Raw genomic sequence first — 21,389 nt, 5'->3', positions numbered from 1 at the left:
ACAGTCCGTGCGGAACCCCGCACCCCAACTCGAGGTCCCGCGGGTGAATTATGTAAACACCACAAAGTAAGTATTTTTCCCCCAAAGTATATTTCAGAGCGATGCATAAAGTGCTTTACATGGTTAAAATACAGAAATAGAAATTCACAACTTCTTACAAAAGTAACAGAGTATAGTCATCCCTTTTTTCAACATTCATTTATTTTCACGACTATACACTATTTAAAAAAAAAAAAAAAAGTTTTCTTTTATGATTCCTATCGCGACAACAAAAAGGCGAGTTTGCCACTGGAGCATTCCTCGCACACGGTTGGAAATTTTGAGAGTGACGTGCAGAATATTTTCATTAAAAATGCAGGGTGGGAAGAAGGGACGAACATGGAACATACAGAATGCTTTTGGGAGCGTGTCGGCCGAAAGGCGACAACCACGAGGAAAATGTAGCGACACGCTCATATCGCTGTTGATATTTCCTCAACAATTAAAGCTGAGGTGACGTCCTGGAAGTGACACGACCCCGCCACGGACAAAAAGTTAAACCCGGGCTTGCTTCATCTCCACGCGGCGGGCGCACCTCCGAGACCCCCCACCAAGCCGTGAATCATTTAGGCCCCCCGATTAAAAACGGGGACTCTGCGCGCATGATAAATTCATCCGCGCTCGGACAAATCCTCTTAAGCGGTGGCAGGAATTGTCAGGACGCGTCCCGTGGAAAAGAAGTAAGAGCGTCGCCCGCTTGTATCGCCCGTAGCGTGGGAGCGTCCCGACGTGTCACTCACGGCAGCGCGCGCGCGCGTGCATGGACGCCGCAGTAAATCAGCTTATGAATAATATATCGATCTACTCTCTTGATTAATATTAAACATTGCATAATGAAGCGTCGCCGCCGTGAGTGCAACATTCATATTTGCATGAAGTGGACCTCTCATTGTTTATGTCACGCTGAGCTTTGACGCATCCAAATGGGCGCAGCCTTTGACCCCAAGGGTGCCACCCCCCCCCCCCTTCCCTTTTCCCCCTAACCCACTTTTGACTCATAAAAACTGCATTGTGTGTGTCCTCGTGTGTTGGCCTATTTATAAGTCAAATTTTTAAAACATTTTATGATCGACCTGAAAAACGTTTTAAAAATAGTTTTCAACATTCCTTTTTTTTTAACTTTAAAAATATTTTGTATTTGTTGTAATGTTACAGATTTTTATTTACGTTGATTTTACTGAATCCTTCTATTTCAAATAATTTCCTGCGATTTAAAATGTCATTTCTATGGACATTTGTATTTTTTTTTTTTTTAACTAGATAATTCGGCTAAATTGGGGAGGTGTAAAACTGCGCCCCCTGTTGGTCTGGAATGCATTCGACAGCCTTCAAACGATTATTTTTACAGATTTTACTTGAAGTTTTCTGCATTTTTCATTTTTTAAATGATATTATTCATTCATTTTGTATTTTGCTTTGTGCTACCCAATGTTTATATATATTTTCTCAACTTTTTCATTTATTTTCCACTGACCCGCGTTACAATGACTTTTGTTTTCAGCATTCCTGTTTTTAAAAAATGTGAAAAGTTTCTGAATTTTTGCAAAATATTTTATGATTTATTTTATTGATGTATGATTTTTTTTTTTAATGTCGTTGTAATTGTTTACGTGTGCCAGTATTCTGGAGGACTCAGCCAATGGGAATGTAACATCGAAGCTATTTACTCGACTTGTAAAAAAACACGAAAAAACAAAAAAACAAGATGCCAAACTGTTGAACTTTAAAAAATTCTGCCAAAGGTTTTACAATGGGACATTTTCACCCAGGACCGGAACCATTTTTATGTCCACCGTTTCCTCTGGGGGGGGGGGAGTTGAGCAACTTTCAAACATGGAGCGCTTTTGTTCAAAGTTAAGAGTTTCCCGTGTGTCGTGTAAACTTTAGCGTAGCCTGGTTTCTTCTAAACACCCCGCGGTGCGTTCAGGTACCGGAGCGTTGGGGGGCGGCACTCAGCGTGTCCCCCTCAGAGGCAACACTTTGGACTTAAAACATTTCCCGTGTCCACAAGCGGTCTTTGTGGTGCAGCCTAAACTGCCTGCGCGTACAAGCTATAATGGAGACGTTGATGTATTATTGAGGGCACCCACGGGTGAGGTTCAAGGGAGCCGGGGAGAGTCTCTGCGTTGTCGGATTCCTGTTTTGTTTTCCCTGAAGCATCCGTTGGAGATGTGGATTGCAACGGAATAATAAAAAAATAAATAGAAAGCACCCCCCCCCCACGAAAAAAAAAAAGTCACCAGCCAACTGTGTACTTTTATACATTTGCGGACACTTAAATCAAAGCCTGATAACCGATCAGTCGCCTGATTCATTTAAAAAAATGTACTTCAATGCTGATACTCGCCCAAAACCTTGTACGGTAAAGCCTCGGTTCTCAAACGTCCCCGTCCCTGTTTTCGAACAAATCGGTTTTCAAACAAAAACTATTTAAACTATACTTGTATTTCTACTATGGAGTTTATTATCGGGAAAACCTAAAAAATGCTTTAAAAAGCCAATTTTTTGGGGCTTGGAACGCATTATTTCTTTTTCCATTCATTGTAATGGGAAACATGGATTCAGTTTTTGAATCACTTCTCAAACCGCTTTCTGGAATGGATTGTGTTTGAGCACCGAGGCATCACTGTATTCTTGTTTGTTTGACTCTTTTTATCCTTTTTCATGTTATAATGTGTTAAAAAAAAATCATAAAATTGGTCGATTAAATTGGCTAGCATGCTAACGAATAGCATCAGTCAGTGTCGCCGCGTTTTCAGACTTTTAAGCAGCAGACGCGGGAACACAAATGGTGGCACGATGTATGTAGACAGATCATATACAAGAAGAATACTCGCAGGCATATATTCTTGATCCTCTGTGACGAACAAGATGAATATTACCGCAGTTTATTGAGGAATGGTGACCGGCCAGTTCGACTGAGCAAAAAAATCTCAAGGACACGTTCATGTTTAAAGAACCCCGAAAAAATACCCCAAAATATCTGCTGTTTGACTTCCTGTGCCTTTTTGTGTGTGACCTCTTGAGAGACTTTTTGGCGGTTCGATTCATAACACGCCCCGAATAACGTTGACAGTCGAGGGGCCGAATTTTTTTTCCTCCCCGAAATTTTGCGGGGCGCTGCCCCCGAACGCCGTCCCGCTTCCGCCCTCCGCCGCCGCGTCTGCCGAGGTTGCGCCGACTTGAGCCAGAGCCGAGATGACATTTCATTTATATAAATAATTAGTGACGCTGAAAGTCCCCCAGGCCTGCCCCGCAGCAATCAAACTTCTAATGCTCTTAAAATTGCTCGCCATCTTTTATTAATGGCCCGGCGTTAAATGTATCGCTGCTGCTGCGGCGAGAGAGCGAAAGCTTCTTCTTCAGCTGCTCCGGCAGGAAACGGTGCCAACATTCGAACGCCGCCGTTTTTTTTTTTTACATCGGACAACGTCTTTCTGCCGCCTCACGTCAGGTCGCCGGCGTGAGCGACGACGGCTCATTTTGCGCTTTTGAAGCGTCGTCCGTCATCGGAAATTAACAAGTGCGGTGCTGCTTAAATCCTCGTACGCCACTCAAATGAATAAAAAATAGCAATCCATATTTACTGCACTTTGTAAAACATATGAAGTAAGCGTACTATCCCAGATCGAGACTTTCCCGAGACCACCAATCCGTGAGACTGAGACTTTTTGGGACTGTCCGTTTTACGCCTTCTGGTGTGCGCGACTTGACCACCGGGGGCAGTACAACACAGTCATCAAGAAACAAATGAAGACTTTCATAAATACTGCGGGCAGCTCTGCGTTGGCCTCACAGTTCTGAAGTCCCGGGTTCGATCCCGGCCCTCCCTGTGTGTAGTTTGCATTTCCTCCCCGTGCATGCGTGGATTTTCTCCGGGTGGGCACTCGGGTTACCTCCCACATCCCCAAAACATGCAACATTAATTCACATTAACTCTAAATTGCCCCAAGGTGTGATTGTGAGTGCGGCTGTTTGTCTCAATGCGCCCTGCGATTGGCTGGCGACCAGTTCAGGGTGTAGAATTCAGATGGGATAGGCTCCAGCACTCCCACGACCCTCGTAAGGATAAGCGGCGAAGAAAATGGATGGATGGATAAATACTTGCAAGTTTATCGTTTTTAACAGAGGACAAAGAATACGTGTGCCCGTCGAGTATTTTTTGGACGCAAATTCTGATCACATGACGTACAAATGCAAATAGAGCTTGATTGATTAAGTGATAGGTCATCTTGCAGGATTATAAAAAACAATACGATACACAACAGATTCAAAGATGTCACTGATCTTGTAGTGGTACACTCACGCGACTATGGTGCAGGAAGTGTCGGTTCGGTTCCCTCCCACTCAGCGATGGCGTCCACGTGTGCCCTGCGACCGACCGGCGACCGGATCAGGGTGCGGTCTGCTTTTCGCAGGTCATCAAAAAAATCACCTTCCATCTAGAAGTAGATGTTACTCATTAAAAAATAATAATAATAATAATAAAAACACTTGCCAGTTACCAACGTGGGTATTGGCAGTCAAAACAAAAACGAAAGAAAAAAAAAACGTTTTCAAGTGTGTACTTTTTCACTTTTGCTTTACAAGTTGAATCTGTACTTTTGCAAGTCGCCCCCCCCCCCCCCCCCCCGCAGAAGTATCTGTACTCCTACTATTGCGTACTTTGGCCACCTCTGCAGCTGGCAAGCGTTATACTCGAGTAGGGCAAGAGAGGGCGCTGTTGCCTGACAAGATGCGCGTATTAGGAGCGCGGTGCACCCTGAAGCTTTTTTTTTTTTTTTTTTTTAATTTATTATTAACTTTTTACTCCTTTATTTATCTGCGTAAAGATTTCACTGGATCTAAGTTGGGAAAAGTTCATGAATGAACTATCGCACTCCACGGACCTAAAACAATTAATCCCCCCCCCCCAAAAAAAAAAAAACAGGATGACTATATTATATATTTTAATATATAACCACTGTACGTCAATTTATTTTTGATTTAAGTTGTTGCTCTTGGGTCAGTTGGCGTGAGAGCGCCACCTGCAGTCAAGGTGAACAACAATTTGGAAGAAGTCGGCGTCTCCTTGATTGCACGTTTTCCGGAAAAGACTTCCTTCCAATTTTAGTGACATTAAAAACGCAAATATATTGATGGATAAAAATCACATAAGGTCAAAAATGTAACTTGTGTTCCAACTCTTGACTTTCCTCTGCACTCCCGATTGGCTCAAGTGGCCAGCGCTTCCTGTCAATCCATCTTGCATTCCCCTTTTGTTTTGCTTTTCATAATTACCATTATTTTTCTTGTATTTACTCCAGGCCGCCTTTTCCGCGAGGGACTTCTTTTTTCAGGCCTGTGATTGGTCCAAACATTCCGTTTATAATAATTTATAATTTCCACTGGCGGCATGATGGACGACGTCACAGTTCTGAGTCTTTTTTGTTTGTTTGTTTATATTCGATTAACTGGCGACTCTAAATTGCCCTGCGATTGGCTGGCGACCAGTTCAGGGTGTACCTTCCCTCTCGGCTCGGTAGCTGGGATAGGCTTGTGAGGATCAGCTGCTCATAAAATTGCTGGATGGATGCTTCAACTTGTATTCCAAATCATTTTCTGTAATTTAAAATGCCATTTCTATGGACATTTGTATTTTTTTTTATTGACTAGATAATTCAGCTAAAAAATGGGGAGGTGTAAAACCGCGCCCCCTGTTGGTCTGGCATGCATTCGACACCTTTCAAACAATTATTATTATTATTTTTAACGCAGTGAGAGTTTTGTTGCTAATAACAAAAGATCAAGTACAACAGGGTGGGCATGTAGAGTCCCAGCTCTTGCAACCCTCCCCCCGCCCTTGACCCTCCTCCCCCCCCCCCCCCCAATTGATACGGCCCTGGTAGGCACTTCTCCAAGCGCTCTGAAAACACACACACAAATGGGGTCGTCCTCTTAAACAAGACCCAACAGGGAAAGCAGGAGGAAACATTTGGACTCTCTTGTTGGACAAGGAGGAAGAGGAGGAGGTGTCTTGTCTGCCCATGCATTCTCTCTCGCTCTCTCTCGCTCTCTCTCTCTCTCTCTCTCCGTTTCTGTCTCTCCATCAGCGAGTCTCACGCCACAGGAGCCAAGAGTTGCTGTTGCGCGCCCCGATGCCAAAACGCACACGAGGAGCTGGTGCCAAAGGGTCATTTTTGTTTTTGTTGTTTTTTTTTTAAGTGCACCACCGCCATCGGCAGCGAAAACGAGAGGAAGGTGATTGCAGGGGGGATCCTAAAGAAACATTGACAAGAAAGCAGCATCCCAGCGCAGGATTTTGCAGCTTTTTGTTTTTGTTTTTTTTTTTTTTTAATGCATTGTGGCTTCTTCCTCCTCCCCCTCCTGCTGCTGCTGCGTGCGTCCAGGTGTTTCTTTCCTCTCACCCCGAAGACGGACAGCGCGCATCCTCATCTTAAACTTGTGCACCAACTACCGACGAAGACGAGCTCATAAAATAAAATAACATTTAAAAAAAAAAAAGGAGGAGTAAGGGTCCGATCCACCCGCAGCGGACCGACACGACGGTCCGAGCCGACTCCAAGTGCCGTTCACCGGGCGATGCCAGAGTAAATGCCGGGGCGATGTCCCGCCGCAAGCAGGTGAACCCGCAGCACTTGTCGTTGAGCCACCGGGAGACCGCACCAGGTGAGCCGCACGCGCCGAACCCGTCGCAACACCTTTGGCGAGCAAAACGCGCGCACGCGGGCCCACCTTCCGACGTGCATTACCCCCCCCACCCCCACCCCCACCCCACCAATTTGACCTCGGCACGTGAAGCGAAACCCCACCGAACAAACTTCCTATTTCAGAGAAATCCACTTCACTTAAAAGACGTGAACATTTGCGTTTCATTTTTTTTTTTTTGGGGGGGGGGGTGTCATTTCGCAGCGACGCAAACAGGCTTTCATCTTTAAACGTCGCGAGACAAAACGTGCGCGCGCGCTTATTTCACGCAAGCGTGAAGAAATGAAATTTAACGCTCACCTTTTAATGGTGTACTTTGCACGTGCAGCTCACGCCATTTGGAAGCTTCCGTCACGTTTCTGTCCTATTTGCTTGCAATTGCAATCATCACACACACACACACACACACACACACACACACACACACAACACACACACACACACACACACACACCACACACACACACACACACACACCACACACACACCACACACACACACACACCGATTGGTGCATTAAAGTTTGTTGAAACAGAAGAAATCACGCATGACGAGATAAGAACTTTTTTGCTCAGTTGATTTCTTAAAAGAATTTATCTCGTCGCAGCCATTTGTGATTGCACACACTTATCTGCTGGGTGAGTGTCAGAGATGAAAAGTGTCCTGTAATCCAAATCCTAATATCAATTTGAACCTTCATCTTCGCCGTGCCTCCGCCGCTCGATCCAATTTGATAGACGAGGCCTAATCGCACTAATTCAACGCACACCAGCCCGTGATGTAATCTGTGGCCAACGTTTTATGTTTTATGCGCGTGTGGCAAATTATTGATCCTCATCACTTAGTCAGACAATTGAAAAGTTCTTTCATGCCATTCCTATTGTTGCAGATTTTTTTTTTATTATCATTATCGCTGTTATTATTATAATCAGTGAGGCGCATTGGACGTTTTGCATGATTTTAATTAGTTCACTTGACTGATGTGGAGACAATTAATTTTAGAGTGCGGAGGAGCAAAGATAAGGGGGGGGGGGAGAGAAACAAAACCCTCCAAAAATTACAGTTATACCTCAGGGTGTGTGTATCAAGTGTGTGACATTTACCTGCACGCATTATGCCCTTCAAAAAAAAAAAAAAGTTTGCATATTTTCATTTGTCCGCTGCAGGGTACTCAGGTGGGGGGAACAAATTTGGTGTCGCAGTTAAATATTTCCCACCCCCGCTTGCAGCCATGGGTCACTTTGTTTGACGTCTTTTTTTTTTTTTTTTTTTAAATGGCTTTGCATAACACACACACACATAGCAGCAGCTTTTGAACTTGATCCACACGAAGGTGTCACGACGCGTCTTCGTGACTGGGAGTGCAGCATGGTTAGCGAAATAGAAGGGCCTCAATCTGGTCCTACCTGTTCTCACACACACGCAAAGCCGGTGCGGAAGCAACAATGTATGTCTTGTTTACTCGGGCTTGCCCCTGATGCCTAGAAAGATGAGTCAAATCATTTTTACAGCTCAGTGTGTGTGTGTGTGTGACAAGCGGAAGCCTGAATGTCAGCTCGGTATAATGCAACCACTACGCCAAGGCCGAATGTGACATTTTGCCCCGTACGACCGTTTAAGTAGACCTCTTACTTCAGAACAGGCAAATACGATAAACAACACGTTAGAAGTGTGTGTGTGTGTGTGTGTGTGTGGTGCGGCCGTGTGTCGAGGCGCAAACTTCCAGCAAGCCCGAACCGTCCGAATTTGGACATGTGGTTCATTTTGTGTGTATTATCAAAAGTAAGTTCATGTGAAAAGATTTAAAAAAAAAAAAAAAAAAAACATATTCCGCAATTATGCATACTTGGGCCGCAGCAAACCCGCCTGGCAGTTTCGGTGTAGTTGGTTTTGGTTTCCTACTGGTTGATAACACGAATTGTGGCTAAAAGCATGTTGGAAGTGTCTGAACGCTGCCCCCAGTAAGCCCTGCCCACCTCTGCCAGGGCAAAACAATCAATTTGCTTGGCTGGATAGACGGCGCCAACCTTTCATTTTACGTCTTACAAGGACGTAAATGTCATTTTTAGAGCGCTTTTCACCGACAGGGCGCTTTATGGATCTCGAGTTGGACAGATTGTGTGCAGGAAAAAAAAAAAGGAAATCGCAAGATTTTCCAGGTTACGGAAGAATTGATACAAGAAAAAGAGAAATGATCTATTGTGGTTTGTCTACGGGCAATCGGGCGAATTCTCACCGCCCCCCCAAAAAGTTGCACGCTAGCGTCGTTAAAGACTCGGAAGCCTGCCTAGTGGTGAATGTGAGCGGGGATGTTGGCCTCTCGGCTGTGCAGTTGATATAAAAAGTCTACACACCCTTGCCGATTTTCTTTATCGTTGTGTTAATTTAAAAAAAAAACAAAAACTTTTTCCGCCATTAAGCTATACAACTCAATTGGGGAAAAATGGAAATCTTTTCAAGAGGGTAACTAAAAATAAACGACTGGGATAACGTGGAGGCAGAAGTGCGCACACCCTCTTATAACTGGGGATGTGGGTGTGTTCAGAATGAACCAATCACATTCGGTTATTTTAAATGGGAGTCAGAACACACCAGTCACTAATTACCACCCTTTTGAAGAACCCCAAATAAAGTTTAGATATTCTCGTAGTTTTTTCCTGAAAAGCTTTTTTTTTTTTTTTTTTTTTTTTTTGCTTTCCATCAGAGGTTTTGGAATTGTTCATAATTCTGTTCTGCTTTACTGAGGCCGCAGTGTTTCATTTGAAGTTAAAAAAAAAAAAATGCCCAATGCCTAAAGCACCTTGTTGTTTTTGGTGATGAGCAAACAAGCATGGCACATTTTGTCATTTGACTTTTTGCAAAATCTCAAAATGATTGTTTCAATTGACAATTACAGGTCACAGGTCAGAATTCAAGCGGTGAATGAATTAACCTGGCCTTATTTTTTTTTTTCTAGCAAATAAATATGGCATTTGAACAGAGGTGTGTAAACTTTATATATCCGATGCGTGTTGACCGGCAACCAGTTCAGGATGGACCGGCCCTCTTGCCCCAAGGTCCACTTGGATAGGTTAACCCTGACTGCTAATCCTGACCTTGACCCTAATCAGACACAGAAAATGGATGCATTCATGTATCAGATGATTTTTTTTCTTTTTTTTTTTAAACCAGCTATTCACTAAAAGCTGAAAAAAAAAAAGATTTCCAGAAATGAACTTGAATCTGCACTCGAATTTTTCTGGAACGATTCTCACCGAATACGCTGGACCAATTTGGCGTTCCGTGTTTTGCGCGACGACGTGGGCGACGGCGTCCATGTGACGCTCTCGGGTTTGCATAGCGAGCAGGCCGCACCGATCAAGCCCGACTTGTTCTTGAACTTGGTTTGGAGACGGACGCGCAGCAGCCTCGCCGCGGGCCAATTCCAATTTGTGTTTATGCTCAGACAACAAAGAGGACAAGACACACACTTGCACACAGGCACAAACGCACGCTCACAAAACGGTCAAACTGCCTGACTTTGGACTTGAGCTCGTTTCTTTAAGGTGGATTGTTCCGGGTATTCGGAGTCGGATCGCACCTGTGGGTGGAGCAGGCAGAGGACATTTGATTAAGTCAACACATAGCAAGCGGTTATCATTTTTAATTTTTTTTTTTTTTTTTTAAAAGGGAATAACGTAAAAAGGCGAGCGCGTGTTGACGTGTCGATGTCAGGCCGGTGTCGGCTTACGCGAGAAGTCGCCGCAGGTGGCCGGTCGGCCGCCATTCATCCGGACTTTGTAGTCTGGAGGAGGGCAAGCGCCGCAGGCCTCGGCGAGGGAGGCAGGAGGTGCACGGAACCAGAATGGCGGCATATTTCCGGACAGGTTGTTGTCGTCTGAGACGCCGGCCTTGTCTGTTGGAAACATTGAAATATTGAAGCAAATTGAACAAACAAAACTACAAGTTTTCCTCACATTGGTACATTGACTGATACAACCGAGCTTTTATATTTTTTTTGTACTGGGGGTTAATAAATCCATAGATTTTTCCAGTGCAGTTACAATGGGCGTCAATTATCGGCGAATCTGCAGCCGGGTCTTCAATTCCCCACAAAAAGCACAGGTCAATTGTACACACCGGTTTTTAAAATGAGGACGTCAAAGTCAAAACGAGTCAAGAGATGCACAGAAGCGAGATAAAGCAAGTACAACGTACGTGTACGGTGGCATCTTGACTGCCCGGTGGCTCAATTTGTGTGGTTTTCAAGTTATCCGCCATTGCCAGGTTGATTTTTTGTTTTTCTTTTTTGCGATCCCACATTTGTCACGGGCGAGCCTCAGAAATGACGCTGCTAAAGTGGAAAAAGAAAAATAATAAATCGACATACGCTGATGGGACAGGAGAGCCATGCCGATTGGTTTTCAGTTTATTGGATGGCACAAAGTTCATCCAAAAATCCGAAAGAAGCACAAAAAAGGCCGCAACTCTCGCCCAGACGCACTAAGCCACACCCCTTAAATGCACACGCACAACAACGCAGTCATACGTCGTTCTGACATACAGCAATGGCTTTTTTTTTTTTTTAAAGTTTATTTCAAATCAGTAAAAGTGATTTGACGGGCAAGTGCAATGAGTTTGATAATGGAACGAATTACATTTCTAAGTCAAGGTACGATTGTTTCAATGTGGACGAGGGCAAAGTACGACACATACAAGGACGTCAGGTCACATTCTGATGACATTCCGAGACTCCGTTCGCGATCCAAAACTTTGCCGGAGCAAAGCGATTTTTCATCTGAGATGTATGAAATTGGAATTAATCCGTTCCAGCCACAGAAGCAAGTTAAGATCATGTTGTTTTATTCATTAAAAACAAATCCAGTACAATATGTCAGTGATTCCCAAATTTAAAAAAAAAAGGGGGGGGGGTCAAGTTTTTAAAATCACGATATCAGATATCAAATGTGTGCCTTGGGCGGCTTAAAGGAAGTTTACAGTTAAAAAAAACATTTTGTCATGTTGGATGGTGCCAGATATGGCAAATTTGTTCCGAGATCACGCTGCCAACTCATAAGAAGTCTTAAGAACCATGGCAAAATGTGATTTCTTTTTTTTAAATTATGAATTCCCATGTAAGTTTCACAAATTTTTGAACAAAATCTGACAGCACCCCACCTAAAAAAAAAAAAAAAAAAAAAAAGTGTCGTGTTACTGGTTCAAACATTTCATTTTGTTCCGCCTGGCACAACGCGTTGCTGGCTGAGATTGATAAGCAATCACGCACCTTTTGTAGTATCGTGATATACCAAAGGAAGTTTTGTAAATTGACTCTGGATGTCACAAGATGGCGGCAGGATGAAGTTGCGAGATGAAGCTCCTCAAGTGACTTCAACATGCTAGGGCCTTAGCAACAAGATGCCACAAGATGGCAGCAAATCAATACTTTTACATTAGACACTGCTTTGTCCTGAGCGGAAAAATAGAGGCTAGCCCCTCGCCCCCAAATTCGTTACAGGGAATGCTGGAGCGATTAAGTGGGATGGGCTATTTTCCTGCGCCAATGGTGAAATCCTGGAAAACACACTTTGACAGGGAGAAACAACGAAAATCGCACGCCGCGCGTCGCTTGCAAATCACCGTGACGTCGTCCCAGCTTGATGCCGTGTGACACTCGGCGAGCTCCTTCTCGTTTACTCACACCAAAAAGGATTTTCTTTTCGACCTCTCATAGAACGCGATGTCTTTGCTCGGTCAAAAGGAGCCGAACCTCGGGGCGGCCGCCTTGACAGCCTCTTTTTGTTCTGAACGGACCGACGCAAACTAAAGCGCACAAATGCGAAGGCCCTTCTCATGCTCAGCTATTAATTCCTATTTGTAAACAGCAATTCAGTTTGGCTTCCTAAAAACATCAGGAGCAGTTTTCAGTTTCTTCAGAGCCATCACGATCGCTCATTTAGAGCAAAAAAAAAAAAAAAAAAAAAAAAAAAAGATACAGACAAAGCATGCATAACGCACGCAGTTAGCGGTACTTATGTTGCGTGAGGAAAAGGCACAAGTAAGCCTAAAAAAAACAAAAAAACAAAAACAAGCGAGGATTAAAGTTGATTTACACATTCCAAGTGATCAAGTTTAAATAGCTGGGTTTGGACTCCAAATGGTTCATGAACCAGGATCTGGATTCTGATGTATGTCATCAATTCAGAAATTACAGGCAACATTATTATTATTATTATTAGTTTTTTGCTTCCTTTCAAGGTCCTAAATGCACGTCGCGCTCGGCAGGCCGAAGACGTGTCTCCCTCGACGGTGACGTAGGAAACAAAACACTCGACTTTTCAAGTTTTCCCAAAAAGGAAAAAAAAAAAAAAAAAAAAATTCACAAATTGGGGCTGGGGGGACCCCAACATCTTTTGGTGTCCAATGAAAAGTATGTATCTCCAAATGTTGCTCCTTTGTTTTCTTTTGAAATCAACAACAACTTGGACAAAAAGAAGAAACAAAATCAAACTGGTGAAACAAAAAGGCAAATTTTGGGATGATTTGTATGATTTATAAAACAATGTCAGACAAAAAAAACCAACACAAATTTCATTTACAAAAAAAAATTGGAGGTATGTTTTCAATTTGTTATCAAATGAAAAACTGGCACATATTTGAGTTTTGTGAAAAGAAACACAAAAAGCAAAAAAAAACATTTTGGAGATACATTTTTGTTGGAAATGATCAGAAAGAAGAAAAATACAAACAAAACAAAACAAAAAAGTTTGACAATACATATTTTTCATTAGGAATCAAGTTTTGGATAAAGTGAGGAAAAAAGAAAAAAGAAATTTGCAAATGATACAAATATGGATAAAAATGACAAACAGAAGGAAAATCAAACAACAAAATCCAAAATATATAAAATGTGAAAATTAAATAAAAATGTAAGACATTTTTTCATCTTGACATGAAATTTTAGATTGAAAAATAACCGGCCCCTATAAAAAAAAAATCCGTAAAAATTTGTCATTTTTACGATGGAAACAAGCTAATTTCATGAAAAAAAAATTGTCAAAATTAGGTAATTATCTTTTTATTGGCCATGAATTTTGAGTTAAAAGAAAAACATACAAAAACATGAATGTTATAAATTGCAAAATTTGATGTGCAATTCATCATTTTGTGGCTATCGAACCCATCACATGCTGCAAATGTTTTTTTTTTTTGGCCCCCGTTACGTCGAATTCGAATTTTAGCCGCTCGTGTCGCGGATGCGCCTTTCCCTGATCTGATCTGCACGACACGTTTTCCCTTTTTATTTGCACCATATGGCTACACACCAACGCACGCAAACGCACACACACGCGCATACACAATCACAGAGCGTAAGCAAGCAGACGACGAGCTCGCAGGCGTTGATTGGCTCCCGATTGGCCGTCGGCCATTTCACTTTGTTCTTTCATTTTGCCTGAATATTTCAGCGTCGTCAGCCGAGCACATCTGATGAATTTTGTACGCTCGCTATCTTATCAGGTGCAAAGTTTGTCGAACGCCGACGCCTATCGTTCCGCGTCACGCGCGGTCGCCTTCCGAGCGAGGGGCTCGGCCGGCCGTCTTGGCCCGTCCGTGGCGTTCCCCGCGGAAGCGGCCGAGGCTAAACCGAGGCCGCTTGTCGTTTGAATTTTTGATTGCAGCCATCTGCGATGTCGTCGTCGTCGTTTGTTCCTGACGGGAGCGAGAGAATCACCCACATGGGCTAGCACCCACCCCACCCCCCCCAGCCACCCCCACCACACCTCTCCCCATTCCGCACCCACACCGCCCCTGGGGGCGTAGTTGTGTTTTTCTTTTTTCTTTTTTTTTTTTTTTTTTTTAGCTGGTAAAATGCAAACAAAGACAAGGAGGGGATGGGGGGGGGGCATGAACGTTTTACGAAAACGGCCCTATTCTCTAAATTCCACTGACAGACAAAAAGCAAAAGAAGCTGACAAATGTGACAAAGTGAAAAGGATTCAAGTTTTGAATAAAAAGAAAAAAAAACTCTAAATGTAAGATCACAAAAAGAGTAGCACACGAGAAAATTCAAGTTTCGGAGGTAATAAAGAAAACATCGACGCGTGGACACAAACACACAAGGTACACAGACAATAAAAAAAAAAAAATCACAAAGATAAAAGTGCAGACACAATCATAACTTCAAAAAAAAGCAAAAAAGGTGCCAAATTTTGACAAAATATTTTCCCCCCACTGTGCATACATTTTTAATCAAGAATATCAAACTACACAAAACAAAAATTGAAGACGAGCTAAACTGACGCTTTGTGTTTTTCATTGCATATCATTTTTTTTTTTTTAATCAACTCTGGGGTGCAACTTTTCCCCTCGCTTTTGTTTTTTTTTTTAGCTTGGAAAATGCAAAGAGAAACAAGCAGAGGTTATGCACGTGTTGTGCAAAAAATTCCCTTTGCTTTAAATTCCGCAGACAGCCCTCGCCACGAATTTTTGCCCCCCTCCCAGCCAGGCGGCGTTTATATCAGCACGGCCGCCATCATTAGGCTTTTTATGGGATTTATTAAAGGCCACGGATGTAAGCTGGCAAAACACCCCCTCCGGCGCGCTTTGAAGAACCTCCGCCAGTGCACAAATTACGCTAATGTAACAAAGCCACAGCCTAAACGAGGTTAAGAATCGAAAATATGAGTCCTATTAAACATATATCAGAAAAAGGCAATTATTAGCTAATGGTGGAGATTTGCCTTTGCAGGCTGCAGAAAGCACAGATGTAACTTCCATGTGTGATAAGTGATTATTATCATCTTACTGCTGTCTATTGCATTTTTTTTTCTTTTCTAAAGCGAACGATGACGGCATTCCTGTTAAAATAAAATTAAAAAAAAATGCAACAAATAACCACAGCCGGATTATTTTGAACTCCCTGTTACGCAACAAAATCTGTTTTGCCAATAGAAAATACAAATGCAGAAACTGGTTGAAACAAAAAACAAAAGTTGTTCCTGTTTAATTAAAACCACATACCTACAAGTTGTGAATTTTTTTTTTTTTTGTCTTTGTCTCAATGTCCTCAATATCATTTGGAGATATTCGGAAAACTGCAGGAAAATGACTGATAAGCACAAATCTAAAAATATTGCACTTCACTTCTTTCCTACGAGTTTTGGATGAAAAGACAAACGCAAACGTATTCCCATAATGCTGCAAGGCCAACAGGACATGGTGGAGAGGTGGGGGCTGGGAGGGGGGGGGCATGAATCACAGGCAAAGGCACGAATGGAAATAGTGGCGAGCCAAACTCGAAGCTGGAGGGGCAGTCGTGACAGAGGTGGCAGATGGGGGGCGCTCTCGGGCTGCCTGACTCCCTCCTGTGTGTGTGTGTGTGTGTGTGTGTTAGTGAGAGCGGGCCAAGCAGCTTGAGTTTCACGACTCGACCGCGTGTTTGACAGGCTCTCTCTCGCCGCGACGCACTTTAGCAAGTTTCCATTTTTAAACCCTTTTTTGTGTGTGTGTGTGTGTGTGCGTGTGCCATTAGCGAACATTCCTAACGCAGGTGGGAGGGGTTGCAAGTCCGAATGAGACGCCCAAATCACGCTAATCGCTAATTTGCCGCACTGGGCCACGTGTGCGTACCTAAGTGTATCTTTCGGGTCTCTGTATTTTACTTGAGTACGGTGGCGCCTTGAGATACGAAACTCACGATGAAAAAAGCAATAACAACAGATATTAGAACAAGATACCGCTGCAACACATGCAGACAGAGAATATGACAAGGCACACAGATATATAGAGAGATATATTCTTTATCCTCTGCAAGAAACGATTATTACTGCGGCATTTACTTACAGTCGTTGTCTTCTTCGTTTGTGTCTGCATGACTTTACAATACTGCCCCCGGTGGCCAGGTAGCAGACACCTGAGGAGCCACATGATGCGCAAAGTCAATTTTGTTTTTAGCCGAATTTTAGCCAAAATTTACTGGATCTTCATAAAGCTCAGCCTAGAACAAAAAAAGCAAAAGTTATTGAATTCATGAGAGGAATCACAAAGCTTCACGTGGAAATATGACGAACATTTTACAGTCAATAAAAGATAAAACAGACAACGCAAAATTTTTTTTAGTCATCAGTGGGCAAATGTTTTGTGTTTAAGGGACAGATTTGATTTTTAAACTGAAAAATTTTTAATGATAAAGTCACATGTCATCTTAAAACTGTTATTTGTAATTTACTTCGTTATAATCATTCAACCATAACTTTGGTGTTTTATTATTTGTCTTCAAAATGATTATTTTCTCAACTATTCCTCTGTTCATTTGAAATGAACCAATTATGTCGTAAAAACATTTTAAATAAGTGAAATTGTTTTTTTAAAATATTTTTATTTCACCATTTAAAATAAAGGTCAAATGTATACGTAAAATGTTTTATTTTTGTTTATTTATTTACAATTCATCTCCCCCATTACCTAATGAGATAAATTTAAGGAAATGGAAGAAAGACTAAACAAACGTTGACCAATTTTCGGATGAAAAGGCTCCATCAATGTTGAAAAACAAATTTGGAAAATCATGCAAATTAAAAATTCCAGGACTCGGGTCATATGTGGGTCACGGGTCGTACTTTTTCTACCAAATCAAGTCTCCGGACGGTCCCCCCCTCCCCCCACCCCACCCCGACGCCATCTCGCCATCTCCGCCGCAAATAGGAACGCGCCATGTTGTTAGCTCGGAGATTTGCCTCTAATATATGTCGCGCGTGCACGCGCGCCTTTCCCGATGAATTCCGGCCACAAGCTGTGTGATCCGCAGGTAAATATGCGTTTGTGTTCCTTCGCCGCCACCAAAGATGATGAGATGGAAATGATCTGGCGCCACGCCAGCCTTCCATGTCGGGAGTAGGCGAATGCGGGGGGGGGGGGGGGGGTGAGAGTGCTTCTATTTATATATTTATTTATTTCAAGGGAGGGGGGGGGCAGCAAAGCAAAAACATTTGGGGAAAAAAAATTGGGGGATGGAAAAGCAGTGCGCGACGGGAAGTTTGGAGGAGAAACGGCGCGCTGACAGTTTGAGACGGGAGATAAGGGACTTTCGGATCTCTGCGCTGATAACACGCACACACACACACACACATATGCACACATGCACAGTCGTTATCATTGCCTTAGCAATTATTAGGGGTGTCATGTTTGGAGAGAAAGGAGAGAGGGTGTGAGAGAGAGAGAGAGAGAGAGAGAGAGAGAGAGAGAGAGAGAGAGAAAGGTGGGGGCTGGGAGGCCCGCCGTGCAGCTCTCCTAGGTATCGGCACCTCTCCCTGGGTACAACACCCCCCCCCCCCAAAAAAAAAAAAAAAAAAACCCATCCCACCCGGAGCCTCCTCCGAGCTTCCGGCTCGGGGAAAAGGACACTTTTTCGAGGTCGTCCATTAGGGATTTGCGTTAAGCTGGGGGGACTAAGTCGACGCCATGGGGGGTGTGTGCGCGTGAGCGTTATTAATGACCGTGTCAGATGTGTGAAGAATGAGATTTACTCTGCTAACAGGACCTGTATAGATTTTACGTCTGCAGAGAATACACAGTTTGACTCACCTGCAAACGCTCGCATGCAGGATCTCGTGTGTGTGTGTGTGTGTGTGTGAGACAACGCTGCACAAAAAAAAAAAAAAAAAAAAAAAAAAAAAAAATAAGCGAAGGCCGCCAGCGGAAACCCAGCATGCACCGTGAGATGAAGAGCTTCCTGGCCACACAACACACCGCCGTACATGCTCGGCAAGTGCCACCCACGCCGATGCGCGGGCAGATAAGCCCGGCGAGCAGGTGTTCTACCAAGTCGGCGCTCGCGAGGGGCGACGGCGATGTCGTGCGGTGGCGACAGGGTGCTCTTATCGGGTAATCTCGTCACCCCAATTTTTGCCGCCCGTGTGTGTGTGCGTGCGTGCGTGCGTGTGTTTGTGAGTGAGACAAAAATACAATAACTGCTACCGTACCGCCACTTTTGACTTTTGATATTAAATAAATTGTCTGTTGTGACACGCAGTAGATATAATTCCTCAAGTTTCAAGACTCCAAAAAGTCAAATCGCATCAAGATGAAATCATAAAAATCAAGCCAAACTGTTTTTGACATTTGTCTGCCAAGATTTGCCTTCTTCCCAAGCAGATTTTGTTTAATTACATTTTATAATTTGAAAATCTTAATACGGTATTATGACAATCACTCGTTTTGGGACATTGTGAGGCCTGTATGTTTATTTGTCATATGAAATTGTACAGTCACGTTTTTTTGGGGATTAAAAATAAGTAATATATATTTTGCTCAGTTTTTAAAGTCAATTTTTGCCAGAGGTATGAGATAAATACTTAAGAAGTATTTATATGTATTCTTCTTTTACTTTTCTTCCCTATAGCCAGAAACAGACGTGATCTCCAAACTTTGCCAAAATTGGCTTGTTACTTTTTTCATCCTCCATAAATTACAATGCGGGGGGGGGGGGGGGGGAGGGAATATGCAATTAAGATCTTGAATCAGATTTCAGGGTTTTATAAAATGGGGACGTAAAAACAGGAACAGCAGCGACATGGAGTATTAACAACGACGACGAGGGATCCAGAGACGCTAAATATTTCCCATAAATGAGTGATTTTTGTCGACGACAAGAATGTTTTGTGGCGACATTTATTTTTTCTTGGTGTGCGCGCTTGAGTTAAAAAAGGGAAAATATTTTTTCCTGTGCAGACAAGCTAGTACAATTGGGCCAAGCTATCAAAAAAAAGACATTGATAAAAAGAAATTGATGTGTGAGAAAACATTTCAGTCTCGACTTTTACACTTAAAGTACAGGAGAAGAATCAATACCGCTACTTTCGCAAGTTGTTTTTTTTTTTTTAACAAGTCTATGCGCAGCGAACACCAGCATACATTCGCGGTTCAGCATTTGCAATTTTCGCTTTTTGAGCTGAGGATGATAAAAATGTTTTCTCGGTTTCGCTTTGTGGCAGGAAAGTGAGGTGAGGCGTTCCATTTGGTGCTTTGCCGCCATCTTGTGGCATCTCTAGGCAACTATGACTAATTCCTTGCAGATTCTCGCTCTTTGCCGCAGGGCTCCGCCCCAATCAATATCGGTTGTTGCTTTCTATCTGAAAACAGAACGCGAGGGCTTTTGCTACCTTTGGCATTCGCCGTGTTCACGTGCTCGTCTCCCAGCTTGAAAAATAACCTCGGCGTCGTCTTCCTTCCCCCGCAGCCGACGCCAATGACGCGGCAGCGAGATCCCCGTCGCCGGCCCCCGCCGCCGCTCTCCGGGGCCCCGAGGAGCACGACCTGCTGACGTGCGGCCAGTGCCAGACCAACTTCCCGCTGGGGGACATCCTGGTCTTCATCGAGCACAAGCGCCGCTTGTGCCGCGGCCCCTCGCAGGGGGCGCCGGCCTCGTTCTCTGTCAAGCCCGGGGAGGCGGGCGGCACCGCCAGCATCCCCATCTCCCCCCGGGGCCACGCCCTGGAGGTGGGGAGGGGCCCCCCCATGCTGCCCGTGGAGGTGGGCGTGCAGGTGACGCCCGGCAGGGACGAGGACGCCCACAGGAGGTTGACTCCGGCCAAAGGGATCTGCCCCAAACAGGAGAAAGGAGGTAAGATGACGAACATCTTTTTTTGTTGTTGTTGTTGTTGTTAGTGGGGGCAATTTTCATTTTCAAGACGTTTTGACTGCTGCACATCAGAAAACACATGCATGAGCGCCTGTCACCATAACACTTTTCCATCTTAGTGCGGAACCGTCCTTAATCACGCTCACACGTTTTAAAATTTTTGATCGCTGCACGTCAGAGTTGAGCACCTTTTCACCCCATGCGCGTTTTCTTTCCGTGATTCCGCGTCATAACCGCTGCTTGCGAAGACATTTTTGCCGCTTTTCGGTGGAGTGTGTTGCGTGTGTGATACATGCGAAAACGCGCAACTGTCTCTCTACGCTCGTATGACACAGGCCTTGAGGTGATCATTAATAATTTGAGGGGCATTTTAGCTTGTCGAAATCAGCAAAGCGCTAGGAGAGCTCCCCGTTACTTGCACAGATGCGTGCACGCACACCCATTTGCATTTTGGGTGCCGCAAACGTTGACATCACACCGCTGTAACGAGGACATTTTTTTTGTGTGTGTGTGTTTGCGGGGACCATCTGGACTGGTGCACATCCAAAAACTATTGTGATGAACTTCTTTTTCTTTTTAAAATGTGTGCGCATGTCACCTGTCTGTGAAAGATAACTGCGTTTAAAAGAATCCTTGTTATTTTGACTGTGGCCTTCAGGAAGGATTAATGTAGCCGCAGATGATTTCATTAGCCAAACTCGAGTGTGTGCGGGTGTGTGTAGGGTTAGACGCACACACACACACACACGCACGCACTGGCCTGCGGGAGGTCTTGAGCTGAAACCAATCGTAAAGGGTGAGGAAGGAGGAGATGAGTAGGACATTCCCTCCCTCCCACGCTTCCCATATGCACTTTAAAATAATCATTATTTAATACGAACTGTTTACGAGGTAAAAATTCTTCTCTGCGCGTGCCGAGGAGAAGGGGATTAATAATCTGCTCTCGGCACGGGCGAGTTTCCGGGGGTACACAGTCGAGTCGGTGACGGCCGTCAGGGTGGGGATTACTGCGACGGGAGGTTCA

At 43.9% G+C, this 21,389-nt stretch overlaps 1 protein-coding gene and 2 long non-coding RNA genes across 5 annotated transcripts in view; 1 reads left to right on the top strand and 2 right to left on the bottom strand.

The window, feature by feature from the left end:
* The first annotated feature begins 52 nt into the window (after positions 1-52).
* The window catches only part of bcl11bb (BCL11 transcription factor B b), a 50,492-nt gene continuing 29,155 nt past the window's right edge, over positions 53-21,389 (top strand). The window contains exons 1-3 of one of the 3 annotated variants that reach the window (XM_061812209.1): positions 53-66; positions 6,244-6,708; positions 19,964-20,347. In XM_061812209.1, coding sequence (XP_061668193.1) covers positions 6,645-6,708; positions 19,964-20,347 — 448 coding nt within the window. In that variant the 5' untranslated portion in view covers positions 53-66; positions 6,244-6,644. Of the gene's footprint in view, positions 67-6,187; positions 6,709-18,388; positions 18,610-19,963; positions 20,348-21,389 lie in introns of those variants that run through there. The other 2 variants (XM_061812208.1, XM_061812210.1) reach the window with 2 other exon arrangements.
* On the bottom strand, positions 9,488-20,017 carry LOC133496522 (uncharacterized). The gene is made up of 5 exons (XR_009793806.1): positions 19,887-20,017; positions 16,570-16,639; positions 10,478-10,642; positions 10,002-10,327; positions 9,488-9,849 (listed from the first exon to the last, which is right to left on the bottom strand). It is a non-coding gene; the product is annotated as an uncharacterized LOC133496522 (long non-coding RNA).
* Positions 20,191-21,389, bottom strand: part of LOC133496523 (uncharacterized) — a 34,269-nt gene continuing 33,070 nt past the window's right edge. Inside the window, exon 4 of the long non-coding RNA XR_009793807.1 lies at positions 20,191-20,324. This is a non-coding gene — a long non-coding RNA (uncharacterized LOC133496523). The remainder of the gene's footprint in view (positions 20,325-21,389) is intronic.

The sequence above is a fragment of the Syngnathoides biaculeatus genome, chromosome 23, assembly GCF_019802595.1.
Source record: "Syngnathoides biaculeatus isolate LvHL_M chromosome 23, ASM1980259v1, whole genome shotgun sequence".
Lineage (NCBI taxonomy): Eukaryota > Metazoa > Chordata > Actinopteri > Syngnathiformes > Syngnathidae > Syngnathoides > Syngnathoides biaculeatus.
Note: the sequence above shows the minus strand (reverse complement) of the source record. Positions and strands in the feature narration are given on the sequence as shown.